Source organism: Lepisosteus platostomus, chromosome 6 (genome assembly GCF_059453375.1).
Source record: "Lepisosteus platostomus isolate fLepPlt1 chromosome 6, fLepPlt1.hap1, whole genome shotgun sequence".
Taxonomy (NCBI): domain Eukaryota; kingdom Metazoa; phylum Chordata; class Actinopteri; order Semionotiformes; family Lepisosteidae; genus Lepisosteus; species Lepisosteus platostomus.
The window spans coordinates 1780780-1808150 of NC_142616.1; the positions used below are offsets into that span (position 1 = coordinate 1780780).

Consider the following 27371-nt stretch of genomic DNA (forward strand, 5'->3'; position numbering starts at 1 on the left):
CCCACACCACGTCTGTGTCTGTGTCTCCCTCTCTCCCCCAGCCCACACCACGTCTGTGTGCGTCTGTCTGTCTGTGTGTCTGTCTGCGCTGTGATTCACCAGGACACACAGGGGTAGGGGGACTCGTTTATTCAGACGAGTGACACACAGCGATAAAACCAGACCAGACAGGTAAATACAGGCTGGTAGTGTTCACACTCACACTCACACTCACACTCACACTCACACTCACACTCACACTCACACTCACACTCACACTCACACTCACACTCACACTCAGAATACAGAACACACTCAGACTCATCTGAGCGCGCACACACACACTCACTCTTACACTCAGACTCCTGTGCATCTGTGTGACAGGAGAAAAGACTGTCCTGTCACACACTCCCTCACTGTACACACTATATACACTCACAATCTACACACACACACAGAGAGTACTCTCCCTCCCTCTCTCCCTCTCCATCATCACTTCTTCTTGGTCTCCTTGCAGGCGACGACGTATCTCTGAGCCACGTTCAGGGGCGGAGAGTATCCATCAGCATAGGAGGTGTCTTCAAACAGCACAGAGTAATCGTCCTGTGGCTGGGAGTCACAACACAGACACAGAGAGTCAATATCCAGGGACAGCAGTGAGAGAGACAGACAGACACAGAGACACGCAGTGAGAGAGAGACAGACAGACACACAGACACGCAGTGAGAGAGAGAGACAGACAGACACACAGACACGCAGTGAGAGAGAGAGACAGACAGACACAGAGACACGCAGTGAGAGAGAGAGACAGACAGACACAGAGACACGCAGTGAGAGAGAGACAGACTGCTAGAGCACCACAACCCAGACTCAACCACATCACAGCACAGATCAAACAGCAATATCTCACACACTGGGACACACACACACAAACACAACATAAACTGGAATGCTACAGAACCCTAAACAGACAATACACACTAGCTGAATATTTGACCAAAATAAAAAATAACAAACAGAAACAGACCCTGACGAAGTACAGGCTCAGTGACCACAGCCTGGACACACACACTGGACACAGGCAGACCTGGCTGTCCAGAGAGGACAGGCTCAGTGACTACAGCCTGGACACACACACTGGACACAGGCAGACCTGGCTGTCCAGAGAGGACAGGCTGTGCTCCCACTGCATGTCAATATTTTATAATATGTCTTTGTTGTAAATGTCTGTAACATGTCTGTAGATTTTATTTTACTTCTATTTTTTGTTTTGTTCCATGTTAATTTTATTATTTTTATTTGCTTTGGCAACACTGATTGTACCTATCGGTCATGCTAATAAAGCACCTTGAACTGAACTGAATTGAGAGGAGAGAGAGAGAGACAGGTACCCGGTGGGGGGGTGTGTGTATCAGCGCTCTGTAGAAGCAGGTGGTCTGAGGGTACAGAGCCAGAACCAGCTGGTCTTTGCTGAACAGAGCCTCAGGGTCCGTCTCCGGGTTCGCTTTCCACTGGGGCAGAGGGATGATCCTCCTCCGGGACAGAGTGTGTCTCCTGAGAGAGAGAGGGGTTAATACAGACACACTGACTGGACACTCCAGTACATTAACACTGCACTGAGAGAGAGAGGGGTTAATACAGACACACTGACTAGACACTCCAGTACATTAACACTGCACTGAGAGAGAGAGGGGTTAATACACACACACTGACTGGACACTCCAGTACATTAACACTGCACTGAGAGAGAGAGGGGTTAATACACACACTGACTGGACACTCCAGTACATTAACACTGCACTGAGAGAGAGAGAGGGGTTAATACACACACACTGACTGGACACTCCAGTACATTAACACTGCACTGAGAGAGAGGGGTTAATACAGACACACTGACTGGACACTCCAGTACATTAACACTGCACTGAGAGAGAGAGGGGTTAATACACACACACTGACTGGACACTCCAGTACATTAACACTGCACTGAGAGAGAGAGGGGTTCATACAGACACACTGACTGGACACTCCAGTACATTAACACTGCACTGAGAGAGAGAGGGGTTAATACAGACACACTGACTGGACACTCCAGTACATTAACACTGCACTGAGAGAGAGAGGGGTTAATACAGACACACTGACTGGACACTCCAGTACATTAACACTGCACTGAGAGAGAGAGGGGTTAATACAGACACACTGACTGGACACTCCAGTACATTAACACTGCACTGAGAGAGAGAGAGGGGTTAATACACACACACTGACTGGACACTCCAGTTCATTAACACTGCACTGAGAGAGAGAGGGGTTAATACAGACACACTGACTGACACTCCAGTACATTAACACTGCACTGAGAGAGAGAGGGGTTAATACACACACACTGACTGGACACTCCAGTTCATTAACACTGCACTGAGAGAGAGAGAGGGGTTCATACAAACACACTGACTGGACAGACAGGAAGTTTACTTACTCTTTTCCTTCTTCATCAATATCATCAACTTCATACCTGAAAGACAGAGAGAGAATCGGTGCTGTAGGGGACACACAGAGGGACACACAGAGTGATCCCTGTACTAAACAGCCCTGCAGCTCCCAGCTAACTGGACAGCACTGGACAACACTGGTCCAACAGATCCGGACCTGAGCCACCGGACCGGCTGTCCTCCTGGTCCAACAGGACCGGACCTGAGCCACAGGACCAGCTGTCCTCCTGGTCCAACAGGACCGGACCTGAGCCACCGGACCGGCTGTCCTCCTGGTGTAACAGGACCGGACCTGAGCCACCGGACCGGCTGTCCTCCTGGTCCAACAGGACCAGACCTGAGCCACCGGACCGACTGTCCTCCTGGTCCAACAGGACCGGACCTGAGCCACCGGACCAGCTGTGCATTCCCAGCCCGAGCCTCTAAGGCAGCGATGGCAGATAATTGGTTAATTGGTTAATTGGTTAATGGAAGGCGCGCTCACTTGTTGGTGGAGTGGCTGTAGCTCACGACCTCGGCCAGGATCCACTGCTCGTCGCCGTCCACCGCCTTGACCCGCGCCGCCACCTTGTCGCCCGGCCGCGCCACGTAGTCACTGCTGGCCGGCACAGCGCCACACAGTGGTGGAGGACTGGCAGCGCAGGGAGAGGAGAGAGAGCAGTCAGGCCCAGGACACAACCTCACACGGGAGAGACAGGAGGAGGGCGAGAGCTCACAGAGAGAGAGAGAGAGACAGGAGGAGGGCGAGAGCTCACAGAGAGAGAGAGAGAGACAGGAGGAGGGTGAGAGCTCACAGAGAGAGAGGAGGAGGGTGAGAGCTCACAGAGAGAGAGAGAGAGACAGGAGGAGGGTGAGAGCTCACAGAGAGAGAGAGAGAGACAGGAGGAGGGCGAGAGCTCACAGAGAGAGAGGAGGAGGAGGGTGAGAGCTCACAGAGAGAGACAGGAGGAGGAGGGTGAGAGCTCACAGAGAGAGACAGGAGGAGGAGGGTGAGAGCTCACAGAGAGAGACAGGAGGAGGGTGAGAGCTCACAGAGAGAGAGGAGGAGGAGGGTGAGAGCTGAGAGAGAGAGAGGAGGAGGAGGGTGAGAGCTGAGAGAGAGAGAGGAGGAGGAGGAGGGTGAGAGCTCACAGAGAGAGAGGAGGAGGAGGGTGAGAGCTCACAGAGAGAGAGGAGGAGGAGGGTGAGAGCTCACAGAGAGAGAGGAGGAGGAGGGTGAGAGCTCACAGAGAGAGACAGGAGGAGGGTGAGAGCTCACAGAGAGAGGAGGAGGAGGAGGGTGAGAGCTCACAGAGAGAGAGACAGGAGGAGGGTGAGAGCTCACAGAGAGAGAGACAGGAGGAGGGTGAGAGCTCACAGAGAGAGGAGGAGGAGGGCGAGAGCTCACAGAGAGAGAGGAGGAGGAGGGTGAGAGCTCACAGAGAGAGAGGAGGAGGAGGGCGAGAGCTCACAGAGAGAGAGGAGGAGGAGGGTGAGAGCTCACAGAGAGAGGAGGAGGAGGGTGAGAGCTCACAGAGAGAGACAGGAGGAGGGTGAGAGCTCACAGAGAGAGAGACAGGAGGAGGGCGAGAGCCCACAGAGAGAGAGAGAGAGACAGGAGGAGGGTGAGAGCTCACAGAGAGAGAGGAGGAGGAGGGTGAGAGCTCACAGAGAGAGACAGGAGGAGGGTGAGAGCTCACAGAGAGAGAGACAGGAGGAGGGTGAGAGCTCACAGGAGAGACAGGAGGAGGGCGAGAGCTCACAGAGAGAGAGAGAGGAGGAGGAGGGTGAGAGCTCACAGAGAGAGAGAGAGGAGGAGGAGGGTGAGAGCTCACAGAGAGAGAGACAGGAGGAGGGTGAGAGCTCACAGGAGAGACAGGAGGAGGGCGAGAGCTCACAGAGAGAGGAGGAGGAGGGTGAGAGCTCACAGAGAGAGACAGGAGGAGGAGGGTGAGAGCTCACAGAGAGAGACAGGAGGAGGGTGAGAGCTCACAGAGAGAGAGGAGGAGGAGGGTGAGAGCTCACAGAGAGGGAGACAGGAGGAGGGTGAGAGCTCACAGAGAGGGAGACAGGAGGAGGGTGAGAGCTCACAGAGAGGGAGACAGGAGGAGGAGGGTGAGAGCTCACAGAGAGAGACAGGAGGAGGGTGAGAGCTCACAGAGAGAGAGGAGGAGGTTGAGAGCTCACAGAGAGAGAGGAGGAGGGCGAGAGCTCACAGAGAGAGAGGAGGAGGGCGAGAGCTCACAGAGAGAGAGGAGGAGGGCGAGAGCTCACAGAGAGGGAGACAGGAGGAGGGTGAGAGCTCACAGAGAGGGAGACAGGAGGAGGAGGGTGAGAGCTCACAGAGAGAGAGACAGGAGGAGGGTGAGAGCTCACAGAGAGAGAGACAGGAGGAGGGTGAGAGCTGAGAGAGAGAGAGACAGGAGGAGGGTGAGAGCTCACAGAGAGAGAGACAGGAGGAGGAGGGTGAGAGCTCACAGAGAGAGAGGAGGAGGAGGAGGGTGAGAGCTGAGAGAGAGAGAGACAGGAGGAGGGTGAGAGCTCAGAGAGAGAGACAGGAGGAGGGTGAGAGCTCACAGAGAGGCAGGAGGAGAGTGAGAGGGAGACAGACAGGAAGAGAGGAGAGGAGTGAGAGGAGTCAGGAGCTCAGACAGGTGCTGTCTCACCTCTCTCCAGGCTTGCCGATCCACAGGGGCAGCGTCATGGCGGACTGCTGTAGCAGGGTCATGAGCACCCCCCGACGCATCGTCTTCCTGGGGGGGTCACTGTCACTGTACACCCCCGCCATCTTCGCCGCTGAGCGGGGAGGGGGAGAGGGAGAGGGAGAGGGGTTAACACAGCGCCCCTACAGACAGCACCACCCTCACACCCCGAGACACAGCGCCCCTACAGACAGCACCACCCTCACACCCCGAGACACAGCGCCCCTACAGACAGCACCACCCTCACACCCCGAGACACAGCGCCCCTACAGACAGCACCACCCTCACACCTCACACCCCGAGACACAGCGCCCCTACAGACAGCACCACCCTCACACCCTGAGACACAGCGCCCCTACAGACAGCACCACCCTCACACCACGAGACACAGCGCCCCTACAGACAGCGCCACCCTCACACCTCACACCCCGAGACACAGCGCCCCTACAGACAGCACCACCCTCACACCCTGAGACACAGCGCCCCTACAGACAGCACCACCCTCACACCTCACACCCCGAGACACAGCGCCCCTACAGACAGCACCACCCTCACACCTCACACCCCGAGACACAGCGCCCCTACAGACAGCACCACCCTCACACCCCGAGACACAGCGCCCCTACAGACAGCACCACCCTCACACCTCACACCCCGAGACACAGCGCCCCTACAGACAGCACCACCCTCACACCTCACACCCCGAGACACAGCGCCCCTACAGACAGCACCACCCTCACACCTCACACCCCGAGACACAGCGCCCCTACAGACAGCACCACCCTCACACCTCACACCCCGAGACACAGCGCCCCTACAGACAGCACCACCCTCACACCTCACACCCCGAGACATAGCGCCCCTACAGACAGCACCACCCTCACACCTCACACCCCGAGACATAGCGCCCCTACAGACAGCGCCACCCTCACACCCCGAGACACAGCGCCCCTACAGACAGCACCACCCTCACACCTCACACCCCGAGACATAGCGCCCCTACAGACAGCGCCACCCTCACACCCCGAGACACAGCGCCCCTACAGACAGCACCACCCTCACACCCCGAGACACAGCGCCCCTACAGACAGCACCACCCTCACACCCCGAGACACAGCGCCCCTACAGACAGCACCACCCTCACACCCCGAGACACAGCGCCCCTACAGACAGCACCACCCTCACACCCCGAGACACAGCGCCCCTACAGACAGCACCACCCTCACACCTCACACCCCGAGACACAGCGCCCCTACAGACAGCACCACCCTCACACCCTGAGACACAGCGCCCCTACAGACAGCACCACCCTCACACCTCACACCCCGAGACACAGCGCCCCTACAGACAGCACCACCCTCACACCCCGAGACACAGCGCCCCTACAGACAGCACCACCCTCACACCCCGAGACATAGCGCCCCTACAGACAGCACCACCCTCACACCCCGAGACACAGCGCCCCTACAGACAGCACCACCCTCACACCTCACACCCCGAGACATAGCGCCCCTACAGACAGCGCCACCCTCACACCCCGAGACACAGCGCCCCTACAGACAGCACCACCCTCACACCTCACACCCCGAGACACAGCGCCCCTACAGACAGCACCACCCTCACACCTCACACCCCGAGACACAGCGCCCCTACAGACAGCGCCACCCTCACACCTCACACCCCGAGACATAGCGCCCCTACAGACAGCGCCACCCTCACACCTCACACCCTGAGACACAGCGCCCCTACAGACAGCACCACCCTCACACCTCACACCCCGAGACACAGCGCCCCTACAGACAGCACCACCCTCACACCTCACACCCCGAGACATAGCGCCCCTACAGACAGCACCACCCTCACACCCCGAGACACAGCGCCCCTACAGACAGCACCACCCTCACACCTCACACCCCGAGACACAGCGCCCCTACAGACAGCGCCACCCTCACACCTCACACCCCGAGACATAGCGCCCCTACAGACAGCGCCACCCTCACACCTCACACCCTGAGACACAGCGCCCCTACAGACAGCACCACCCTCACACCTCACACCCCGAGACACAGCGCCCCTACAGACAGCACCACCCTCACACCTCACACCCCGAGACACAGCGCCCCTACAGACAGCACCACCCTCACACCTCACACCCCGAGACACAGCGCCCCTACAGACAGCACCACCCTCACACCTCACACCCCGAGACATAGCGCCCCTACAGACAGCACCACCCTCACACCTCACACCCCGAGACATAGCGCCCCTACAGACAGCGCCACCCTCACACCCCGAGACACAGCGCCCCTACAGACAGCACCACCCTCACACCTCACACCCCGAGACACAGCGCCCCTACAGACAGCACCACCCTCACACCTCACACCCCGAGACACAGCGCCCCTACAGACAGCACCACCCTCACACCTCACACCCCGAGACATAGCGCCCCTACAGACAGCACCACCCTCACACCTCACACCCCGAGACATAGCGCCCCTACAGACAGCGCCACCCTCACACCCCGAGACACAGCGCCCCTACAGACAGCACCACCCTCACACCTCACACCCCGAGACATAGCGCCCCTACAGACAGCGCCACCCTCACACCCCGAGACACAGCGCCCCTACAGACAGCACCACCCTCACACCTCACACCCCGAGACATAGCGCCCCTACAGACAGCACCACCCTCACACCTCACACCCCGAGACATAGCGCCCCTACAGACAGCGCCACCCTCACACCCCGAGACACAGCGCCCCTACAGACAGCACCACCCTCACACCTCACACCCCGAGACATAGCGCCCCTACAGACAGCACCACCCTCACACCTCACACCCCGAGACACAGCGCCCCTACAGACAGCACCACCCTCACACCTCACACCCCGAGACACAGCGCCCCTACAGACAGCGCCACCCTCACACCTCACACCCCGAGACACAGCGCCCCTACAGACAGCGCCACCCTCACACCTCACACCCCGAGACATAGCGCCCCTACAGACAGCACCACCCTCACACCTCACACCCCGAGACACAGCGCCCCTACAGACAGCACCACCCTCACACCTCACACCCCGAGACACAGCGCCCCTACAGACAGCACCACCCTCACACCTCACACCCCGAGACACAGCGCCCCTACAGACAGCACCACCCTCACACCACGAGACACAGCGCCCCTACAGACAGCACCACCCTCACACCTCACACCCCGAGACACAGCGCCCCTACAGACAGCACCACCCTCACACCCCGAGACACAGCGCCCCTAAAGACAGCACCACCCTCACACCTCACACCCCGAGACACAGCGCCCCTACAGACAGCACCACCCTCACACCTCACACCCCGAGACATAGCGCCCCTACAGACAGCGCCACCCTCACACCCCGAGACACAGCGCCCCTACAGACAGCACCACCCTCACACCTCACACCCCGAGACATAGCGCCCCTACAGACAGCACCACCCTCACACCTCACACCCCGAGACACAGCGCCCCTACAGACAGCACCACCCTCACACCTCACACCCCGAGACACAGCGCCCCTACAGACAGCGCCACCCTCACACCTCACACCCCGAGACACAGCGCCCCTACAGACAGCACCACCCTCACACCTCACACCCCGAGACACAGCGCCCCTACAGACAGCACCACCCTCACACCTCACACCCCGAGACACAGCGCCCCTACAGACAGCACCACCCTCACACCTCACACCCCGAGACACAGCGCCCCTACAGACAGCGCCACCCTCACACCCCGAGACACAGCGCCCCTAAAGACAGGATCGATATGTAAGGGCTGCCCCACACACACACACACACACACACACACACAGACTCACCAATGCGTCTCTCCTCCAGCAGTGACTTGATCTCGGCGATCTTGTCGAGAGCGTGTCGGAGTATACTGAGACAGGAGAGACAGGAGGTCAGAGTGTCGGAGTATACTGAGACAGGAGGTCAGAGTGTCGGAGAATACTGAGACAGGAGAGACAGGAGGTCAGAGTGTCGGAGTATACTGAGACAGGAGGTCAGAGTGTCGGAGAATACTGAGACAGGAGAGACAGGCGGTCAGAGTGTCGGAGTATACTGAGACAGGAGAGACAGGAGGTCAGAGTGTCGGAGTATACTGAGACAGGAGAGACAGGAGGTCAGAGTGTGGGAGTATACTGAGACAGGAGAGACAGGAGGTCAGAGTGTGGGAGTATACCGAGACAGGAGAGACAGGAGGTCAGAGTGTGGGAGTATACCGAGACAGGAGAGACAGGAGGTCAGAGTGTGGGAGTATACCGAGACAGGAGGTCAGAGTGTGGGAGTATACCGAGACAGGAGAGACAGGAGGTCAGAGTGTGGGAGTATACCGAGACAGGAGAGACAGGAGGTCAGAGTGTGGGAGTATACTGAGACAGGAGAGACAGGAGGTCAGAGTGTGGGAGTATACTGAGACAGGAGAGACAGGAGGTCAGAGTGTCGGAGTATACTGAGACAGGAGAGACAGGAGGTCAGAGTGTCGGAGTATACTGAGACAGGAGACAGGAGGTCAGAGTGTCGGAGAATACTGAGACAGGAGAGACAGGAGGTCAGAGTGTGGGAGTATACCGAGACAGGAGAGACAGGAGGTCAGAGTGTGGGAGTATACCGAGACAGGAGAGACAGGAGGTCAGAGTGTGGGAGTATACCGAGACAGGGGGGACAGGAGGTCAGAGTGTGGGAGTATACTGAGACAGGAGAGACAGGAGGTCAGAGTGTGGGAGTATACCGAGACAGGAGAGACAGGAGGTCAGAGTGTGGGAGTATACCGAGACAGGAGAGACAGGAGGTCAGAGTGTCGGAGTATACTGAGACAGGAGAGACAGGAGGTCAGAGTGTCGGAGTATATTGAGACAGGAGAGACAGGAGGTCAGAGTGTCGGAGTATACTGAGACAGGAGGTCAGAGTGTCGGAGTATACTGAGACAGGAGAGAAAGGAGGTCAGAGTGTAGGAGTATACTGAGACAGGAGAGACAGGAGGTCAGAGTGTCGAAGTATACTGAGACAGGAGAGACAGGAGGTCAGAGTGTCGAAGTATACTGAGACAGGAGAGACAGGAGGTCAGAGTGTCAGAGTGTCTGAGAATACTGAGACAGGAGGTCAGAGTGTCGGAGTATACTGAGACAGGAGAGACAGGAGGTCAGAGTGTCGGAGTATACCGAGACAGGAGAGACAGGAGGTCAGAGTGTCGGAGTATACTGAGACAGGAGAGACAGGAGGTCAGAGTGTCGGAGTATACTGAGACAGGAGAGACAGGAGGTCAGAGTGTCAGTGTGTCTGAGAAATCATGAGACAGGAGAGACAGGAGGTCAGAGTGTCGGAGTATACTGAGACAGGAGAGACAGGAGGTCAGAGTGTCGGAGTATACTGAGACAGGAGAGACAGGAGGTCAGAGTGTCGGAGTATACTGAGACAGGAGAGACAGGAGGTCAGAGTGTGGGAGTATACTGAGACAGGAGAGACAGGAGGTCAGAGTGAAGCACCCCTGCCGGGGATCCGGCCTCCTGCAAACTTTCACTCACTGATCCGACGAGCTGGCGAGACCTGCAGGTAACACCCACACCCACTCCAAAACACCCGTCTCACTCACCTGCACTCAGCCTCTGCGTCAGCCTTCGCTGTGGTATACAACCCCCTGAGCTTCGTCCGGTAATATGGAGACGCTGAAGAGACAGACAGAGAGACGGGTTAATACAGACACACTGACTGGACACTCCAGTACATTAACACTGCACTGAGAGAGAGAGGGGTTAATACAGACACACTGACTGGACACTCCAGTACATGAACACTGCACTGAGAGAGAGAGGGGTTAATACAGACACACTGACTGGACACTCCAGTACATGAACACTGCACTGAGAGAGAGAGGGGTTCATACAGACACACTGACTGGACACTCCAGTACATTAACACTGCACTGAGAGAGAGAGGGGTTAATACACACACACTGACTGGACACTCCAGTACATTAACACTGCACTGAGAGAGAGAGGGGTTCATACAGACACACTGACTGGACACTCCAGTACATGAACACTGCACTGAGAGAGAGAGGGGTTCATACAGACACACTGACTGGACACTCCAGTACATGAACACTGCACTGAGAGAGAGAGGGGTTAATACACACACACTGACTGGACACTCCAGTACATTAACACTGCACTGAGAGAGAGAGAGGGGTTAATACACACACACTGACTGGACACTCCAGTACATTAACACTGCACTGAGAGAGAGAGAGGGGTTAATACACACACACTGACTGGACACTCCAGTACATTAACACTGCACTGAGAGAGAGAGGGGTTAATACAGACACACTGACTGGACACTCCAGTACATGAACACTGCACTGAAAGAGAGGGGTTCATACAGACACACTGACTGGACACTCCAGTACATGAACACTGCACTGAGAGAGAGAGGGGTTCATACAGACACACTGACTGGACACTCCAGTACATGAACACTGCACTGAGAGAGAGGGGTTCATACAGACACACTGACTGGACACTCCAGTACATGAACACTGCACTGAGAGAGAGAGGGGTTCATAAAGACACACTGACTGGACACTCCAGTACATTAACACTGCACTGAGAGAGAGAGGGGTTAATACAGACACACTGACTGGACACTCCAGTACATGAACACTGCACTGAGAGAGAGAGAGGGGTTAATACAGACACACTGACTGGACACTCCAGTACATTAACACTGCACTGAGAGAGAGAGGGGTTAATACACACACACTGACTGGACACTCCAGTACATTAACACTGCACTGAGAGAGAGAGGGGTTAATACAGACACACTGACTGGACACTCCAGTACATGAACACTGCACTGAGAGAGAGAGGGGTTCATACAGACACACTGACTGGACACTCCAGTACATGAACACTGCACTGAGAGAGAGAGGGGTTCATACAGACACACTGACTGGACACTCCAGTACATGAACACTGCACTGAGAGAGAGAGGGGTTCATACAGACACACTGACTGGACACTCCAGTACATGAACACTGCACTGAGAGAGAGAGGGGTTCATACAGACACACTGACTGGACACTCCAGTACATGAACACTACACTGAGAGAGAGAGGGGTTCATACAGACACACTGACTGGACACTCCAGTTCATTAACACTGCACTGAGAGAGAGAGGGGTTCATACAGACACACTGACTGGACACTCCAGTACATTAACACTGCACTGAGAGAGAGAGGGGTTAATACAGACACACTGACTGGACACTCCAGTACATGAACACTGCACTGAGAGAGAGAGGGGTTAATACAGACACACTGACTGGACACTCCAGTACATTAACACTGCACTGAGAGAGAGAGGGGTTAATACACACACACTGACTGGACACTCCAGTACATTAACACTGCACTGAGAGAGAGAGAGGGGTTAATACACACACACTGACTGGACACTCCAGTACATGAACACTGCACTGAGAGAGAGAGGGGTTCATACAGACACACTGACTGGACACTCCAGTACATGAACACTGCACTGAGAGAGAGGGGGGTTCATACAGACACACTGACTGGACACTCCAGTACATGAACACTGCACTGAGAGAGAGAGGGGTTCATACAGACACACTGACTGGACACTCCAGTACATTAACACTGCACTGAGAGAGAGAGGGGTTAATACACACACACTGACTGGACACTCCAGTACATTAACACTGCACTGAGAGAGAGAGAGGGGTTAATACACACACACTGACTGGACACTCCAGTACATGAACACTGCACTGAGAGAGAGAGGGGTTAATACAGACACACTGACTGGACACTCCAGGACATTAACACTGCACTGAGAGAGAGAGAGGGGTTAATACACACACACTGACTGGACACTCCAGTACATTAACACTGCACTGAGAGAGAGAGAGGGGTTAATACACACACACTGACTGGACACTCCAGTACATGAACACTGCACTGAGAGAGAGAGGGGTTAATACAGACACACTGACTGGACACTCCAGTACATTAACACTGCACTGAGAGAGAGAGGGGTTAATACAGACACACTGACTGGACACTCCAGTACATGAACACTGCACTGAGAGAGAGAGGGGTTAATACAGACACACTGACTGGACACTCCAGTACATTAACACTGCACTGAGAGAGAGAGGGGTTAATACAGACACACTGACTGGACACTCCAGTACATGAACACTGCACTGAGAGAGAGAGGGGTTAATACACACACACTGACTGGACACTCCAGTACATGAACACTGCACTGAGAGAGAGAGGGGTTAATACACACACACTGACTGGACACTCCAGTACATTAACACTGCACTGAGAGAGAGAGGGGTTAATACAGACACACTGACTGGACACTCCAGTACATGAACACTGCACTGAAAGAGAGGGGTTCATACAGACACACTGACTGGACACTCCAGTACATGAACACTGCACTGAGAGAGAGAGGGGTTCATACAGACACACTGACTGGACACTCCAGTACATGAACACTGCACTGAGAGAGAGGGGTTCATGCAGACACACTGACTGGACACTCCAGTACATGAACACTGCACTGAGAGAGAGAGGGGTTCATAAAGACACACTGACTGGACACTCCAGTACATTAACACTGCACTGAGAGAGAGAGGGGTTAATACAGACACACTGACTGGACACTCCAGTACATGAACACTGCACTGAGAGAGAGAGAGGGGTTAATACAGACACACTGACTGGACACTCCAGTACATTAACACTGCACTGAGAGAGAGAGGGGTTAATACACACACACTGACTGGACACTCCAGTACATGAACACTGCACTGAGAGAGAGAGGGGTTCATACAGACACACTGACTGGACACTCCAGTACATGAACACTGCACTGAGAGAGAGAGGGGTTCATACAGACACACTGACTGGACACTCCAGTACATGAACACTGCACTGAGAGAGAGAGGGGTTCATACAGACACACTGACTGGACACTCCAGTTCATTAACACTGCACTGAGAGAGAGAGAGGGGTTAATACACACACACTGACTGGACACTCCAGTACATTAACACTGCACTGAGAGAGAGAGGGGTTCATACAGACACACTGACTGGACACTCCAGTACATTAACACTGCACTGAGAGAGAGAGGGGTTAATACAGACACACTGACTGGACACTCCAGTACATGAACACTGCACTGAGAGAGAGAGGGGTTAATACAGACACACTGACTGGACACTCCAGTACATTAACACTGCACTGAGAGAGAGAGGGGTTAATACACACACACTGACTGGACACTCCAGTACATTAACACTGCACTGAGAGAGAGAGAGGGGTTAATACACACACACTGACTGGACACTCCAGTACATGAACACTGCACTGAGAGAGAGAGGGGTTCATACAGACACACTGACTGGACACTCCAGTACATGAACACTGCACTGAGAGAGAGGGGGGTTCATACAGACACACTGACTGGACACTCCAGTACATGAACACTGCACTGAGAGAGAGAGGGGTTCATACAGACACACTGACTGGACACTCCAGTACATTAACACTGCACTGAGAGAGAGAGGGGTTAATACACACACACACTGACTGGACACTCCAGTACATTAACACTGCACTGAGAGAGAGAGAGGGGTTAATACACACACACTGACTGGACACTCCAGTACATGAACACTGCACTGAGAGAGAGAGGGGTTAATACAGACACACTGACTGGACACTCCAGGACATTAACACTGCACTGAGAGAGAGAGAGGGGTTAATACACACACACTGACTGGACACTCCAGTACATTAACACTGCACTGAGAGAGAGAGAGGGGTTAATACACACACACTGACTGGACACTCCAGTACATGAACACTGCACTGAGAGAGAGAGGGGTTAATACAGACACACTGACTGGACACTCCAGTACATTAACACTGCACTGAGAGAGAGAGGGGTTAATACAGACATACTGACTGGACACTCCAGTACATGAACACTGCACTGAGAGAGAGAGGGGTTAATACAGACACACTGACTGGACACTCCAGTACATTAACACTGCACTGAGAGAGAGAGGGGTTAATACAGACACACTGACTGGACACTCCAGTACATGAACACTGCACTGAGAGAGAGAGGGGTTAATACACACACACTGACTGGACACTCCAGTACATGAACACTGCACTGAGAGAGAGAGGGGTTAATACACACACACACTGACTGGACACTCCAGTACATTAACACTGCACTGAGAGAGAGAGAGGGGTTAATACACACACACTGACTGGACACTCCAGTACATGAACACTGCACTGAGAGAGAGAGGGGTTAATACAGACACACTGACTGGACACTCCAGGACATTAACACTGCACTGAGAGAGAGAGAGGGGTTAATACACACACACTGACTGGACACTCCAGTACATTAACACTGCACTGAGAGAGAGAGAGGGGTTAATACACACACACTGACTGGACACTCCAGTACATGAACACTGCACTGAGAGAGAGAGGGGTTAATACAGACACACTGACTGGACACTCCAGTACATTAACACTGCACTGAGAGAGAGAGGGGTTAATACAGACACACTGACTGGACACTCCAGTACATGAACACTGCACTGAGAGAGAGAGGGGTTAATACAGACACACTGACTGGACACTCCAGTACATTAACACTGCACTGAGAGAGAGAGGGGTTAATACAGACACACTGACTGGACACTCCAGTACATGAACACTGCACTGAGAGAGAGAGGGGTTAATACACACACACTGACTGGACACTCCAGTACATGAACACTGCACTGAGAGAGAGAGGGGTTAATACACACACACTGACTGGACACTCCAGTACATTAACACTGCACTGAGAGAGAGAGGGGTTAATACAGACACACTGACTGGACACTCCAGTACATTAACACTGCACTGAGAGAGAGAGGGGTTAATACACACACACTGACTGGACACTCAAGTACATTAACACTGCACTGAGAGAGAGAGGGGTTCATACAGACACACTGACTGGATACTCCAGTACATTAACACTGCACTGAGAGAGAGGGGGGTTAATACAGACACACTGACTGGACACTCCAGTACATTAACACTGCACTGAGAGAGAGAGGGGTTCATACACACACACTGACTGGACACTCCAGTACATGAACACTGCACTGAGAGAGAGAGGGGTTCATACACACACACTGACTGGACACTCCAGTACATTAACACTGCACTGAGAGAGAGGGGGGTTAATACAGACACACTGACTGGACACTCCAGTACATTAACACTGCACTGAGAGAGAGGGGTTAATACAGACACACTGACTGGACACTCCAGTACAGTTACACTGCACTGAGAGAGAGAGGGGTTCATACACACACACTGACTGGACACTCCAGTACATGAACACTGCACTGAGAGAGAGAGAGGGGTTAATACAGACACACTGACTGGACACTCCAGTACATTAACACTGCACTGAGAGAGAGAGAGGGGTTAATACAGACACACTGACTGGACACTCCAGTACATGAACACTGCACTGAGAGAGAGAGGGGTTAATACACACACACTGACTGGACACTCCAGTACAGTAACACTGCACTGAGAGAGAGAGGGGTTCATACACACACACTGACTGGACACTCCAGTACATGAACACTGCACTGAGAGAGAGAGAGGGGTTAATACAGACACACTGACTGGACACTCCAGTACATTAACACTGCACTGAGAGAGAGGGGTTAATACAGACACACTGACTGGACACTCCAGTACATTAACACTGCACTGAGAGAGAGAGAGGGGTTAATACAGACACACTGACTGGACACTCCAGTACATGAACACTGCACTGAGAGAGAGAGGGGTTAATACACACACACTGACTGGACACTCCAGTACAGTAACACTGCACTGAGAGAGAGAGGGGTTCATACACACACACTGACTGGACACTCCAGTACATGAACACTGCACTGAGAGAGAGAGAGGGGTTAATACAGACACACTGACTGGACACTCCAGTACATTAACACTGCACTGAGAGAGAGGGGTTAATACAGACACACTGACTGGACACTCCAGTACATTAACACTGCACTGAGAGAGAGAGAGGGGTTAATACAGACACACTGACTGGACACTCCAGTACATTAACACTGCACTGAGAGAGAGAGAGGGGTTAATACACACACACTGACTGGACACTCCAGTACATTAACACTGCACTGAGAGAGAGAGGGGTTAATACAGACACACTGACTGGACACTCCAGTACATGAACACTGCACTGAGAGAGAGGGAGGGGTTAATACACACACACTGACTGGACACTCCAGTACATTAACACTGCACTGAGAGAGAGAGGGGTTAATACAGACACACTGACTGGACACTCCAGTACATGAACACTGCACTGAGAGAGAGAGGGGTTAATACAGACACACTGACTGGACACTCCAGTACATTAACACTGCACTGAGAGAGAGGGGTTAATACACACACACTGACTGGACACTCCAGTACATTAACACTGCACTGAGAGAGAGAGGGGTTAATACACACACACTGACTGGACACTCCAGTACATTAACACTGCACTGAGAGAGAGAGGGGTTCATACAGACACACTGACTGGACACTCCAGTACATTAACACTGCACTGAGAGAGAGGGGTTAATACAGACACACTGACTGGACACTCCAGTACATTAACACTGCACTGAGAGAGAGAGGGGTTCATACAGACACACTGACTGGACACTCCAGTACATTAACACTGCACTGAGAGAGAGAGAGGGGTTAATACAGACACACTGACTGGACACTCCAGTACATTAACACTGCACTGAGAGAGAGAGGGGTTAAAACAGACACACTGACTGGACACTCCAGTACATTAACACTGCACTGAGAGAGAGAGGGGTTCATACAGACACACTGACTGGACACTCCAGTACATTAACACTGCACTGAGAGAGAGAGGGGTTAATACAGACACACTGACTGGACACTCCAGTACATTAACACTGCACTGAGAGAGAGAAGGGGGTCTCACTCTTGTTCTCGGTCTGCATCCTCTCGTGTGTCTTCTGGATGTTGAGCAGGTTGTGTTCACTGCGAGAGCGCTCCTCCTGTGGCGAGACAGACAGTCAGACAGGGGGGGCGCAGGGGCGCAGGGGCGCAGGGCGCAGGGGCGCAGGGGCGCAGGGCACAGGGGGGCAGGGGGGCAGACCTGCTCTGCTCTCTCTCCTCTCTCACCTGCGTCTGCTTGATCAGCTGGTGCAGCTCTCCCAGCAGCTCAGAGATCTTGGTGTCAGCAGAGACCAGAGCCATGATCTGAGGAGAGACAGACAGGTCACTGACCGCTGAAACCCACTGCTGTCCAGGCCACCGGTCAGTACAGATCCCGGGACACCGTCAGTAAGAGTAGGGGTGTCCAGTCCGCTGGTCAGTACAGATCCCGGGACACCGTCAGTAAGAGTAGGGGTGTCCAGTCCGCTGGTCAGTACAGATCCCGGGACACTGTCAGTAAGAGTAGGGGTGTCCAGTCCGCTGGTCAGTACAGATCCCAGGACACCGTCAGTAAGAGTAGGGGTGTCCAGTCCGCTGGTCAATAAGAGTAGGGGTGTCCAGTCCGCTGGTCAGTACAGATCCCAGGACACTGTCAGTAAGAGTAGGGGTGTCCAGTCCGCTGGTCAGTACAGATCCCAGGACACTGTCAGTAAGAGTAGGGGTGTCCAGTCCACTGGTCAGTACAGATCCCGGGACACCGTCAGTAAGAGTAGGGGTGTCCAGTCCGCTGGTCAGTACAGATCCCGGGACACCGTCAGTAAGAGTAGGGGTGTCCAGTCCACTGGTCAGTACAGATCCCGGGACACTGTCAGTAAGAGTAGGGGTGTCCAGTCCGCTGGTCAGTACAGATCCCAGGACACTGTCAGTAAGAGTAGGGGTGTCCAGTCCACTGGTCAATAAGAGTAGGGGTGTCCAGTCCGCTGGTCAGTACAGATCCCAGGACACCGTCAGTAAGAGTAGGGGTGTCCAGTCTGCTGGTCAGTACAGATCCCAGGACACTGTCAGTAAGAGTAGGGGTGTCCAGTCCGCTGGTCAGTACAGATCCCAGGACACCGTCAGTAAGAGTAGGGGTGTCCAGTCCACTGGTCAGTACAGATCCCGGGACACTGTCAGTAAGAGTAGGGGTGTCCAGTCCGCTGGTCAGTACAGATCCCAGGACACCGTCAGTAAGAGTAGGGGTGTCCAGTCCGCTGGTCAGTACAGATCCCAGGACACTGTCAGTAAGAGTAGGGGTGTCCAGTCCGCTGGTCAGTACAGATCCCAGGACACTGTCAGTAAGAGTAGGGGTGTCCAGTCCACTGGTCAGTACAGATCCCAGGACACTGTCAGTAAGAGTAGGGGTGTCCAGTCCGCTGGTCAGTACAGATCCCAGGACACTGTCAGTAAGAGTAGGGGTGTCCAGTCAGCTGGTCAGTACAGATCCCAAGACACCGTCAGTAAGAGTAGGGGTGTCCAGTCCGCTGGTCAGTACAGATCCCAGGACACTGTCAGTAAGAGTAGGGGTGTCCAGTCCGCTGGTCAGTACAGATCCCAGGACACCGTCAGTAAGAGTAGGGGTGTCCAGTCCGCTGGTCAGTACAGATCCCAGGACACCGTCAGTAAGAGTAGGGGTGTCCAGTCCGCTGGTCAGTACAGATCCCGGGACACCGTCAGTAAGAGTAGGGGTGTCCAGTCCGCTGGTCAGTACAGATCCCGGGACACCGTCAGTAAGAGTAGGGGTGTCCAGTCCACTGGTCAGTACAGATCCCGGGACACCGTCAGTAAGAGTAGGGGTGTCCAGTCCACTGGTCAGTACAGATCCCGGGACACTGTCAGTAAGAGTAGGGGTGTCCGGTCCACTGGTCAGTACAGATCCCAGGACACTGTCAGTAAGAGTAGGGGTGTCCAGTCCGCTGGTCAGTACAGATCCCAGGACACCGTCAGTAAGAGTAGGGGTGTCCAGTCCGCTGGTCAGTACAGATCCCGGGACACCGTCAGTAAGAGTAGGGGTGTCCAGTCCGCTGGTCAGTACAGATCCCGGGACACTGTCAGTAAGAGTAGGGGTGTCCAGTCCGCTGGTCAGTACAGATCCCAGGACACCGTCAGTAAGAGTAGGGGTGTCCAGTCCGCTGGTCAGTACAGATCCCAGGACACCGTCAGTAAGAGTAGGGGTGTCCAGTCCGCTGGTCAGTACAGATCCCAGGACACTGTCAGTAAGAGTAGGGGTGTCCGGTCCACTGGTCAGTACAGATCCCAGGACACTGTTAGTAAGAGTAGGGGTGTCCAGTCCGCTGGTCAGTACAGATCCCAGGACACTGTCAGTAAGAGTAGGGGTGTCCAGTCCGCTGGTCAGTACAGATCCCGGGACACCGTCAGTAAGAGTAGGGGTGTCCTGACTGCTGGTCAGTACAGATCCCAGGACACTGTCAGTAAGAGTAGGGGTGTCCAGTCCACAGGTCAGTACAGATCCTGGGACACTGTCAGTAAGAGTAGGGGTGTCCAGTCCGCTGGTCAGTACAGATCCCAAGACACCGTCAGTAAGAGTAGGGGTGTCCAGTCCGCTGGTCAGTACAGATCCCAGGACACTGTCAGTAAGAGTAGGGGTGTCCAGTCCGCTGGTCAGTACAGATCCCAGGACACTGTCAGTAAGAGTAGGGGTGTCCAGTCCTCTGGTCAGTACAGATCCCAGGACACTGTCAGTAAGAGTAGGGGTGTCCAGTCCGCTGGTCAGTACAGATCCCAGGACACTGTCAGTAAGAGTAGGGGTGTCCAGTCAGCTGGTCAGTACAGATCCCAGGACACCGTCAGTAAGAGTAGGGGTGTCCAGTCCACTGGTCAGTACAGATCCCAGGACACTGTCAGTAAGAGTAGGGGTGTCCAGTCCGCTGGTCAGTACAGATCCCAAGACACCGTCAGTAAGAGTAGGGGTGTCCAGTCCGCTGGTCAGTACAGATCCCAGGACACTGTCAGTAAGAGTAGGGGTGTCCAGTCCGCTGGTCAGTACAGATCCCAAGACACCGTCAGTAAGAGTAGGGGTGTCCAGTCCGCTGGTCAGTACAGATCCCGGGACACTGTCAGTAAGAGTAGGGGTGTCCAGTCCGCTGGTCAGTACAGATCCCAGGACACGGTGGTCAGTCTGGAGGTGAAACAGAAGCACAGGTAGTCAGACTGTCCGGGCGGTTCCGGACCCCAGAGCCTCACCGCCTCCCCCACAGACCCAAAGTCAGGCCCGGCGGAGCGCAGTTCTGAACCGGCCCGGTGCAGCGGGACCGGGCTGTCGGTCGGGTACAGACATCGCCTCGGCCGCGGGGGCAGAGCCCGTTATCACTGTCGCTATCTCCGCCATTATCACGATCATTGATATGTACTCACGCTCGCTGGGCCCAGAGTCCGGTCCCGCTGCCGCGCTCCGCGCCACACGACCCGCTGTGTTGTGACTTGTCGGTCCCGACTGAGCCAGCGCCGAGGCCGCCGCGGAGCAGCGAGTCCGCAATCACGTGACGGGGGCGCGGAAGGCCGCGGCGACGGGTGCCGGCGAGGGACGCACAGAGCCCCGGCCGGACGAGCGCTGCCGGCGGGGAAAGGAGAGAGAGAGGCTGAGGCTCTCTTGCTCACGGCTCCTCCACAGCGACGTGAAATCCAGTCCAACCGTGTTGTCTAAACAGGAGACGCTGTGCTTCACCACCACCCCTCCAGATCCAGACACACACAGACAGCGTCACACCGCTCCCCACCAGGCCTGGAGGACCAAGGCAGTGTGGGAGCTGTAGTTTTTGTGATCGAATGATGGTGTGGGACCTATAGTCCAGTCAGAAGGGCACTGTGGGAGCTGTAGTCTCTTTAGCAGGGCATTGTGGGAGCTGTAGTCTTTTGAACATGGCAGTGTGGGAGGTGTAGTCTCTTGAGAAGAGCAGTGTGGGAGCTGTAGCCTGTTGAGAAGAGCAGTGTGGGAGCTGTAGCCTGTTGAGAAGAGCAGTGTGGGAGCTGTAGGCTCTTGAGAAGAGCAGTGTGGGAGGTGTAGTCTCTTGAGAAGAGCAGTGTGGGAGCTGTAGCCTGTTGAGAAGAGCAGTGTGGGAGCTGTAGCCTGTTGAGAAGAGCAGTGTGGGAGGTGTAGTCTCTTGAGAAGAGCAGTGTGGGAGCTGTAGTCTCTTGAGAAGAGCAGTGTGGGAGCCCTCTCCTATTCAAATTCAAATTCCTGCCTCTCTCCTACCCCTCCCCCCCCCCTCCTGGTCCTGTCTCTAGTGGCATGTGGAGAACGTGCAGGAGAGGGAGAGAGAGAGGGAGGGAGGGAACAGAGTCTAATTCAGTACAGACGGGAACATCTGAAAACTTAAAAACAACAACAGAGCACGTGCAGAGAGAAGGGACGTTTCGCAATCGTGTGACTCTTTACCCTTTGCCTCCAGCTTGGAACAAAAACAGAAAATCTTCAGAGAGATGATATTCAGGATTTCTCACTTATACCAGGAATCTGCATCCAGAATCCCCAAACCAGCCAGAACCAGAACACATTCCCAGATCAGTGTGTGATCTCCTGTCCCAGCCTGAGGAACAGACAGTGAGCCTGTCTCTCAATAATAATAATACAGTGTGTGATCTCCTGTCCCAGACTGAGGAACAGACAGTGAGCCTGTCTCTCAATAATAATAATACAGTGTGTGGTCTCCTGTCCCAGCCTGAGGAACAGACAGTGAGCCTGTCTCTCAATAATAATAATACAGTGTGTGATCTCCTGTCCCAGCCTGAGGAACAGACAGTGAGCCTGTCTCTCAATAATAATAATACAGTGTGTGATCTCCTGTCCCAGCCTGAGGAACAGACAGTGAGCCCGTCTCTCAATAATAATAATACAGTGTGTGATCTCCTGTCCCAGCCTGAGGAACAGACAGTGAGCCTGTCTCTCAATAATAATAATACAGTGTGTGATCTCCTGTCCCAGCCTGAGGAACAGACAGTGAGCCTGTCTCTCAATAATAATAATACAGTGTGTGATCTCCTGTCCCAGCCTGAGGAACAGACAGTGAGCCCGTCTCTCAATAATAATAACACAGTGTGTGATCTCCTGTCCCAGCCTGAGGAACAGACAGTGAGCCCGTCTCTCAATAATAATAACACAGTGTGTGATCTCCTGTCCCAGCCTGAGGAACAGACAGTGAGCCCGTCTCTCAATAATAATAACACAGTGTGTGATCTCCTGTCCCAGCCTGAGGAACAGACAGTGAGCCTGTCTCTCAATAATAATAATACAGTGTGTGATCTCCTGTCCCAGCCTGAGGAACAGACAGTGAGCCTGTCTCTCAATAATAATAATACAGTGTGTGATCTCCTGTCCCAGCCTGAGGAACAGTGAGCCTGTCTCTCAATAATAATAATACAGTGTGTGATCTCCTGTCCCAGCCTGAGGAACAGACAGTGAGCCTGTCTCTCAATAATAATAATACAGTGTGTGATCTCCTGTCCCAGTCTGAGGAACAGACAGTGAGCCTGTCTCTCAATAATAATAATACAGTGTGTGATCTCCTGTCCCAGCCTGAGGAACAGACAGTGAGCCCGTCTCTCAATAATAATAACACAGTGTGTGATCTCCTGTCCCAGCCTGAGGAACAGACAGTGAGCCTGTCTCTCAATAATAATAATACAGTGTGTGATCTCCTGTCCCAGCCTGAGGAACAGACAGTGAGCCTGTCTCTCAATAATAATAATAATACAGTGTGTGATCTCCTGTCCCAGCCTGAGGAACAGACACTGATCTCTCAGTAATAATAATCGATAAGACAGAGGACTTGATCACTGTATGGGCCGTCTACATTCTCCTGTATGAGGAGGGTATCGTCTCACAGATCCCAGCTCGCTCTCCAGGAGACACACACACACACACACACACACACACACACACACACACAGGGAGAGAAGCTGGGGGTCAGAGTGCAGGGACACACATTTATACAGCGCCCCTGGAGCAGCTGGGGTTCAGGGCCTCCTGGCTCAGGGGCCCGACGGAGGAGGATTCCTCTGCTGGGCCGCGGGATTCGAACCAGCAACCTCCCAGCCACAGGCACAGGTCCGGAGCCCCAGAGCCCTTTTGTTTTTTATAGGTAAGACAGTGCGTGATCTCCTGTCTCACACTCACTCTGATACAGGGCTGTGGTGTATTTACAGGAAGGAGTGCGAGACTCCCGGAGAAACATCCAGTACAAGTCTGGAAAGTTCCAGCAGGCTCTCCAAGAATAAACACGAGCGGAGTGCTCTCTTCCTGCGGGCAGGGTGAGTCAGAGGGAGGAGTCTGTAATTACAGCAGCGAGCCACACTCCATAGTAACCCCTTGCTCTCCTCCAGTTCAGGCGGAATCTTTAGTGTGACCGTCACAGGGTTGCCAAAGCAGATACAACCAGTCCAACGTCTACAGACATTTACAGTTCAAATACATCTTAAAACATTTATACACAACATATTACACAAAGAACATTACTGAGAGACAGGCTCACTGTCTGTTCCTCAGGCTGGGACAGGAGATCACACACTGTATTATTATTATTGAGAGACAGACTCACTGTCTGTTCCTCAGGCTGGGACAGGAGATCACACACTGTATTATTATTATTGAGAGACGGGCTCACTGTCTGTTCCTCAGGCTGGGACAGGAGATCACACACTGTATTATTATTATTATTGAGAGACGGGCTCACTGTCTGTTCCTCAGGCTGGGACAGGAGATCACACACTGTATTATTATTATTGAGAGACAGGCTCACTGTCTGTTCCTCAGGCTGGGACAGGAGATCACACACTGTGTTATTATTATTGAGAGACGGGCTCACTGTCTGTTCCTCAGGCTGGGACAGGAGATCACACACTGTATTATTATTATTGAGAGATGGGCTCACTGTCTGTTCCTCAGGCTGGGACAGGAGATCACACACTGTATTATTATTATTGAGAGACGGGCTCACTGTCTGTTCCTCAGGCTGGGACAGGAGATCACACACTGTATTATTATTATTATTGAGAGACGGGCTCACTGTCTGTTCCTCAGGCTGGGACAGGAGATCACACACTGTATTATTATTATTGAGAGACAGGCTCACTGTCTGTTCCTCAGGCTGGGACAGGAGATCACACACTGTATTATTATTATTGAGAGACAGGCTCACTGTCTGTTCCTCAGGCTGGGACAGGAGATCACACACTGTATTATTATTATTGAGAGACAGGCTCACTGTCTGTTCCTCAGGCTGGGACAGGAGATCACACACTGTGTTATTATTATTGAGAGACGGGCTCAATGTCTGTTCCTCAGGCTGGGACAGGAGATCACACACTGTGTTATTATTATTGAGAGACGAGCTCACTGTCTGTTCCTCAGGCTGGGACAGGAGATCACACACTGTATTATTATTATTGAGAGACAGGCTCACTGTCTGTTCCTCAGGCTGGGACAGGAGATCACACACTGTATTAATATTATTGAGAGACAGGCTCACTGTCTGTTCCTCAGGCTGGGACAGAAGATCACACACTGTATTATTATTATTGAGAGACAGACTCACTGTCTGTTCCTCAAGCTGGGACAGGAGATCACACACTGTATTATTATTATTGAGAGACAGGCTCACTGTCTGTTCCTCAGGCTGGGACAGGAGATCACACACTGTATTATTATTATTGAGAGACAGGCTCACTGTCTGTTCCTCAGGCTGGGACAGGAGATCACACACTGTGTTATTATTATTTAGAGACAGGCTCACTGTCTGTTCCTCAGGCTGGGACAGGAGATCACACACTGTATTATTATTATTGAGAGACAGGCTCACTGTCTGTTCCTCAGGCTGGGACAGGAGATCACACACTGTATTAATATTATTGAGAGACAGGCTCACTGTCTGTTCCTCAGGCTGGGACAGGAGAGCACACACTGTATTATTATTATTGAGAGACGGGCTCACTGTCTGTTCCTCAGGCTGGGACAGGAGATCACACACTGTATTATTATTATTGAGAGACGGACTCACTGTCTGTTCCTCAGGCTGGGACAGGAGATCACACACTGTATTATTATTATTGAGAGACGGGCTCACTGTCTGTTCCTCAGGCTGGGACAGGAGATCACACACTGTATTGTTATTATTGAGAGACAGGCTCACTGTCTGTTCCTCAGGCTGGGACAGGAGATCACACACTGTATTATTATTATTGAGAGACGGGCTCACTGTCTGTTCCTCAGGCTGGGACAGGAGATCACACACTGTATTATTATTATTGAGAGACAGGCTCACTGTCTGTTCCTCAGGCTGGGACAGAAGATCACACACTGTATTATTATTATTGAGAGACAGACTCACTGTCTGTTCCTCAGGCTGGGACAGGAGATCACACACTGTATTATTATTATTGAGAGACGGGCTCACTGTCTGTTCCTCAGGCTGGGACAGGAGATCACACACTGTATTATTATTGAGAGACAGGCTCACTGTCTGTTCCTCAGGCTGGGACAGGAGATCACACACTGTATTATTATTATTGAGAGACAGGCTCACTGTCTGTTCCTCAGGCTGGGACAGGAGATCACACACTGTGTTATTATTATTGAGAGACGGGCTCACTGTCTGTTCCTCAGGCTGGGACAGGAGATCACACACTGTGTTATTATTATTGAGAGACGAGCTCACTGTCTGTTCCTCAGGCTGGGACAGGAGATCACACACTGTATTATTATTATTGAGAGACAGGCTCACTGTCTGTTCCTCAGGCTGGGACAGGAGATCACACACTGTATTAATATTATTGAGAGACAGGCTCACTGTCTGTTCCTCAGGCTGGGACAGAAGATCACACACTGTATTATTATTATTGAGAGACAGACTCACTGTCTGTTCCTCAAGCTGGGACAGGAGATCACACACTGTATTATTATTATTGAGAGACAGGCTCACTGTCTGTTCCTCAGGCTGGGACAGGAGATCACACACTGTATTATTATTATTGAGAGACAGGCTCACTGTCTGTTCCTCAGGCTGGGACAGGAGATCACACACTGTGTTATTATTATTTAGAGACAGGCT

General features: G+C 53.3%; 1 protein-coding gene and 1 long non-coding RNA gene across 2 annotated transcripts in view; one reads left to right on the top strand and one right to left on the bottom strand.

Annotated features, from left to right (window-relative positions):
- Window positions 1–16256, top strand: part of LOC148659560 (uncharacterized) — a 63219-nt gene extending 46963 nt beyond the window's left edge. Inside the window, exon 2 of the long non-coding RNA XR_015939740.1 lies at window positions 11886–16256. This is a non-coding gene — a long non-coding RNA (uncharacterized LOC148659560). The remainder of the gene's footprint in view (window positions 1–11885) is intronic.
- sgf29 (SAGA complex associated factor 29) lies at window positions 117–22059 on the bottom strand. Its single transcript, XM_088637377.1, has 10 exons — window positions 21685–22059; window positions 18520–18597; window positions 18317–18392; window positions 10797–10869; window positions 9019–9083; window positions 5120–5249; window positions 2959–3105; window positions 2462–2497; window positions 1371–1533; window positions 117–588 (listed from the first exon to the last, which is right to left on the bottom strand). Exons 2-10 carry the CDS (start codon window positions 18592–18594, stop codon window positions 472–474), a joined length of 882 nt encoding a protein of 293 aa, XP_088493503.1. The 5' UTR covers window positions 18595–18597; window positions 21685–22059; the 3' UTR covers window positions 117–471.
- Window positions 22060–27371: the final 5312 nt, after the last annotated feature.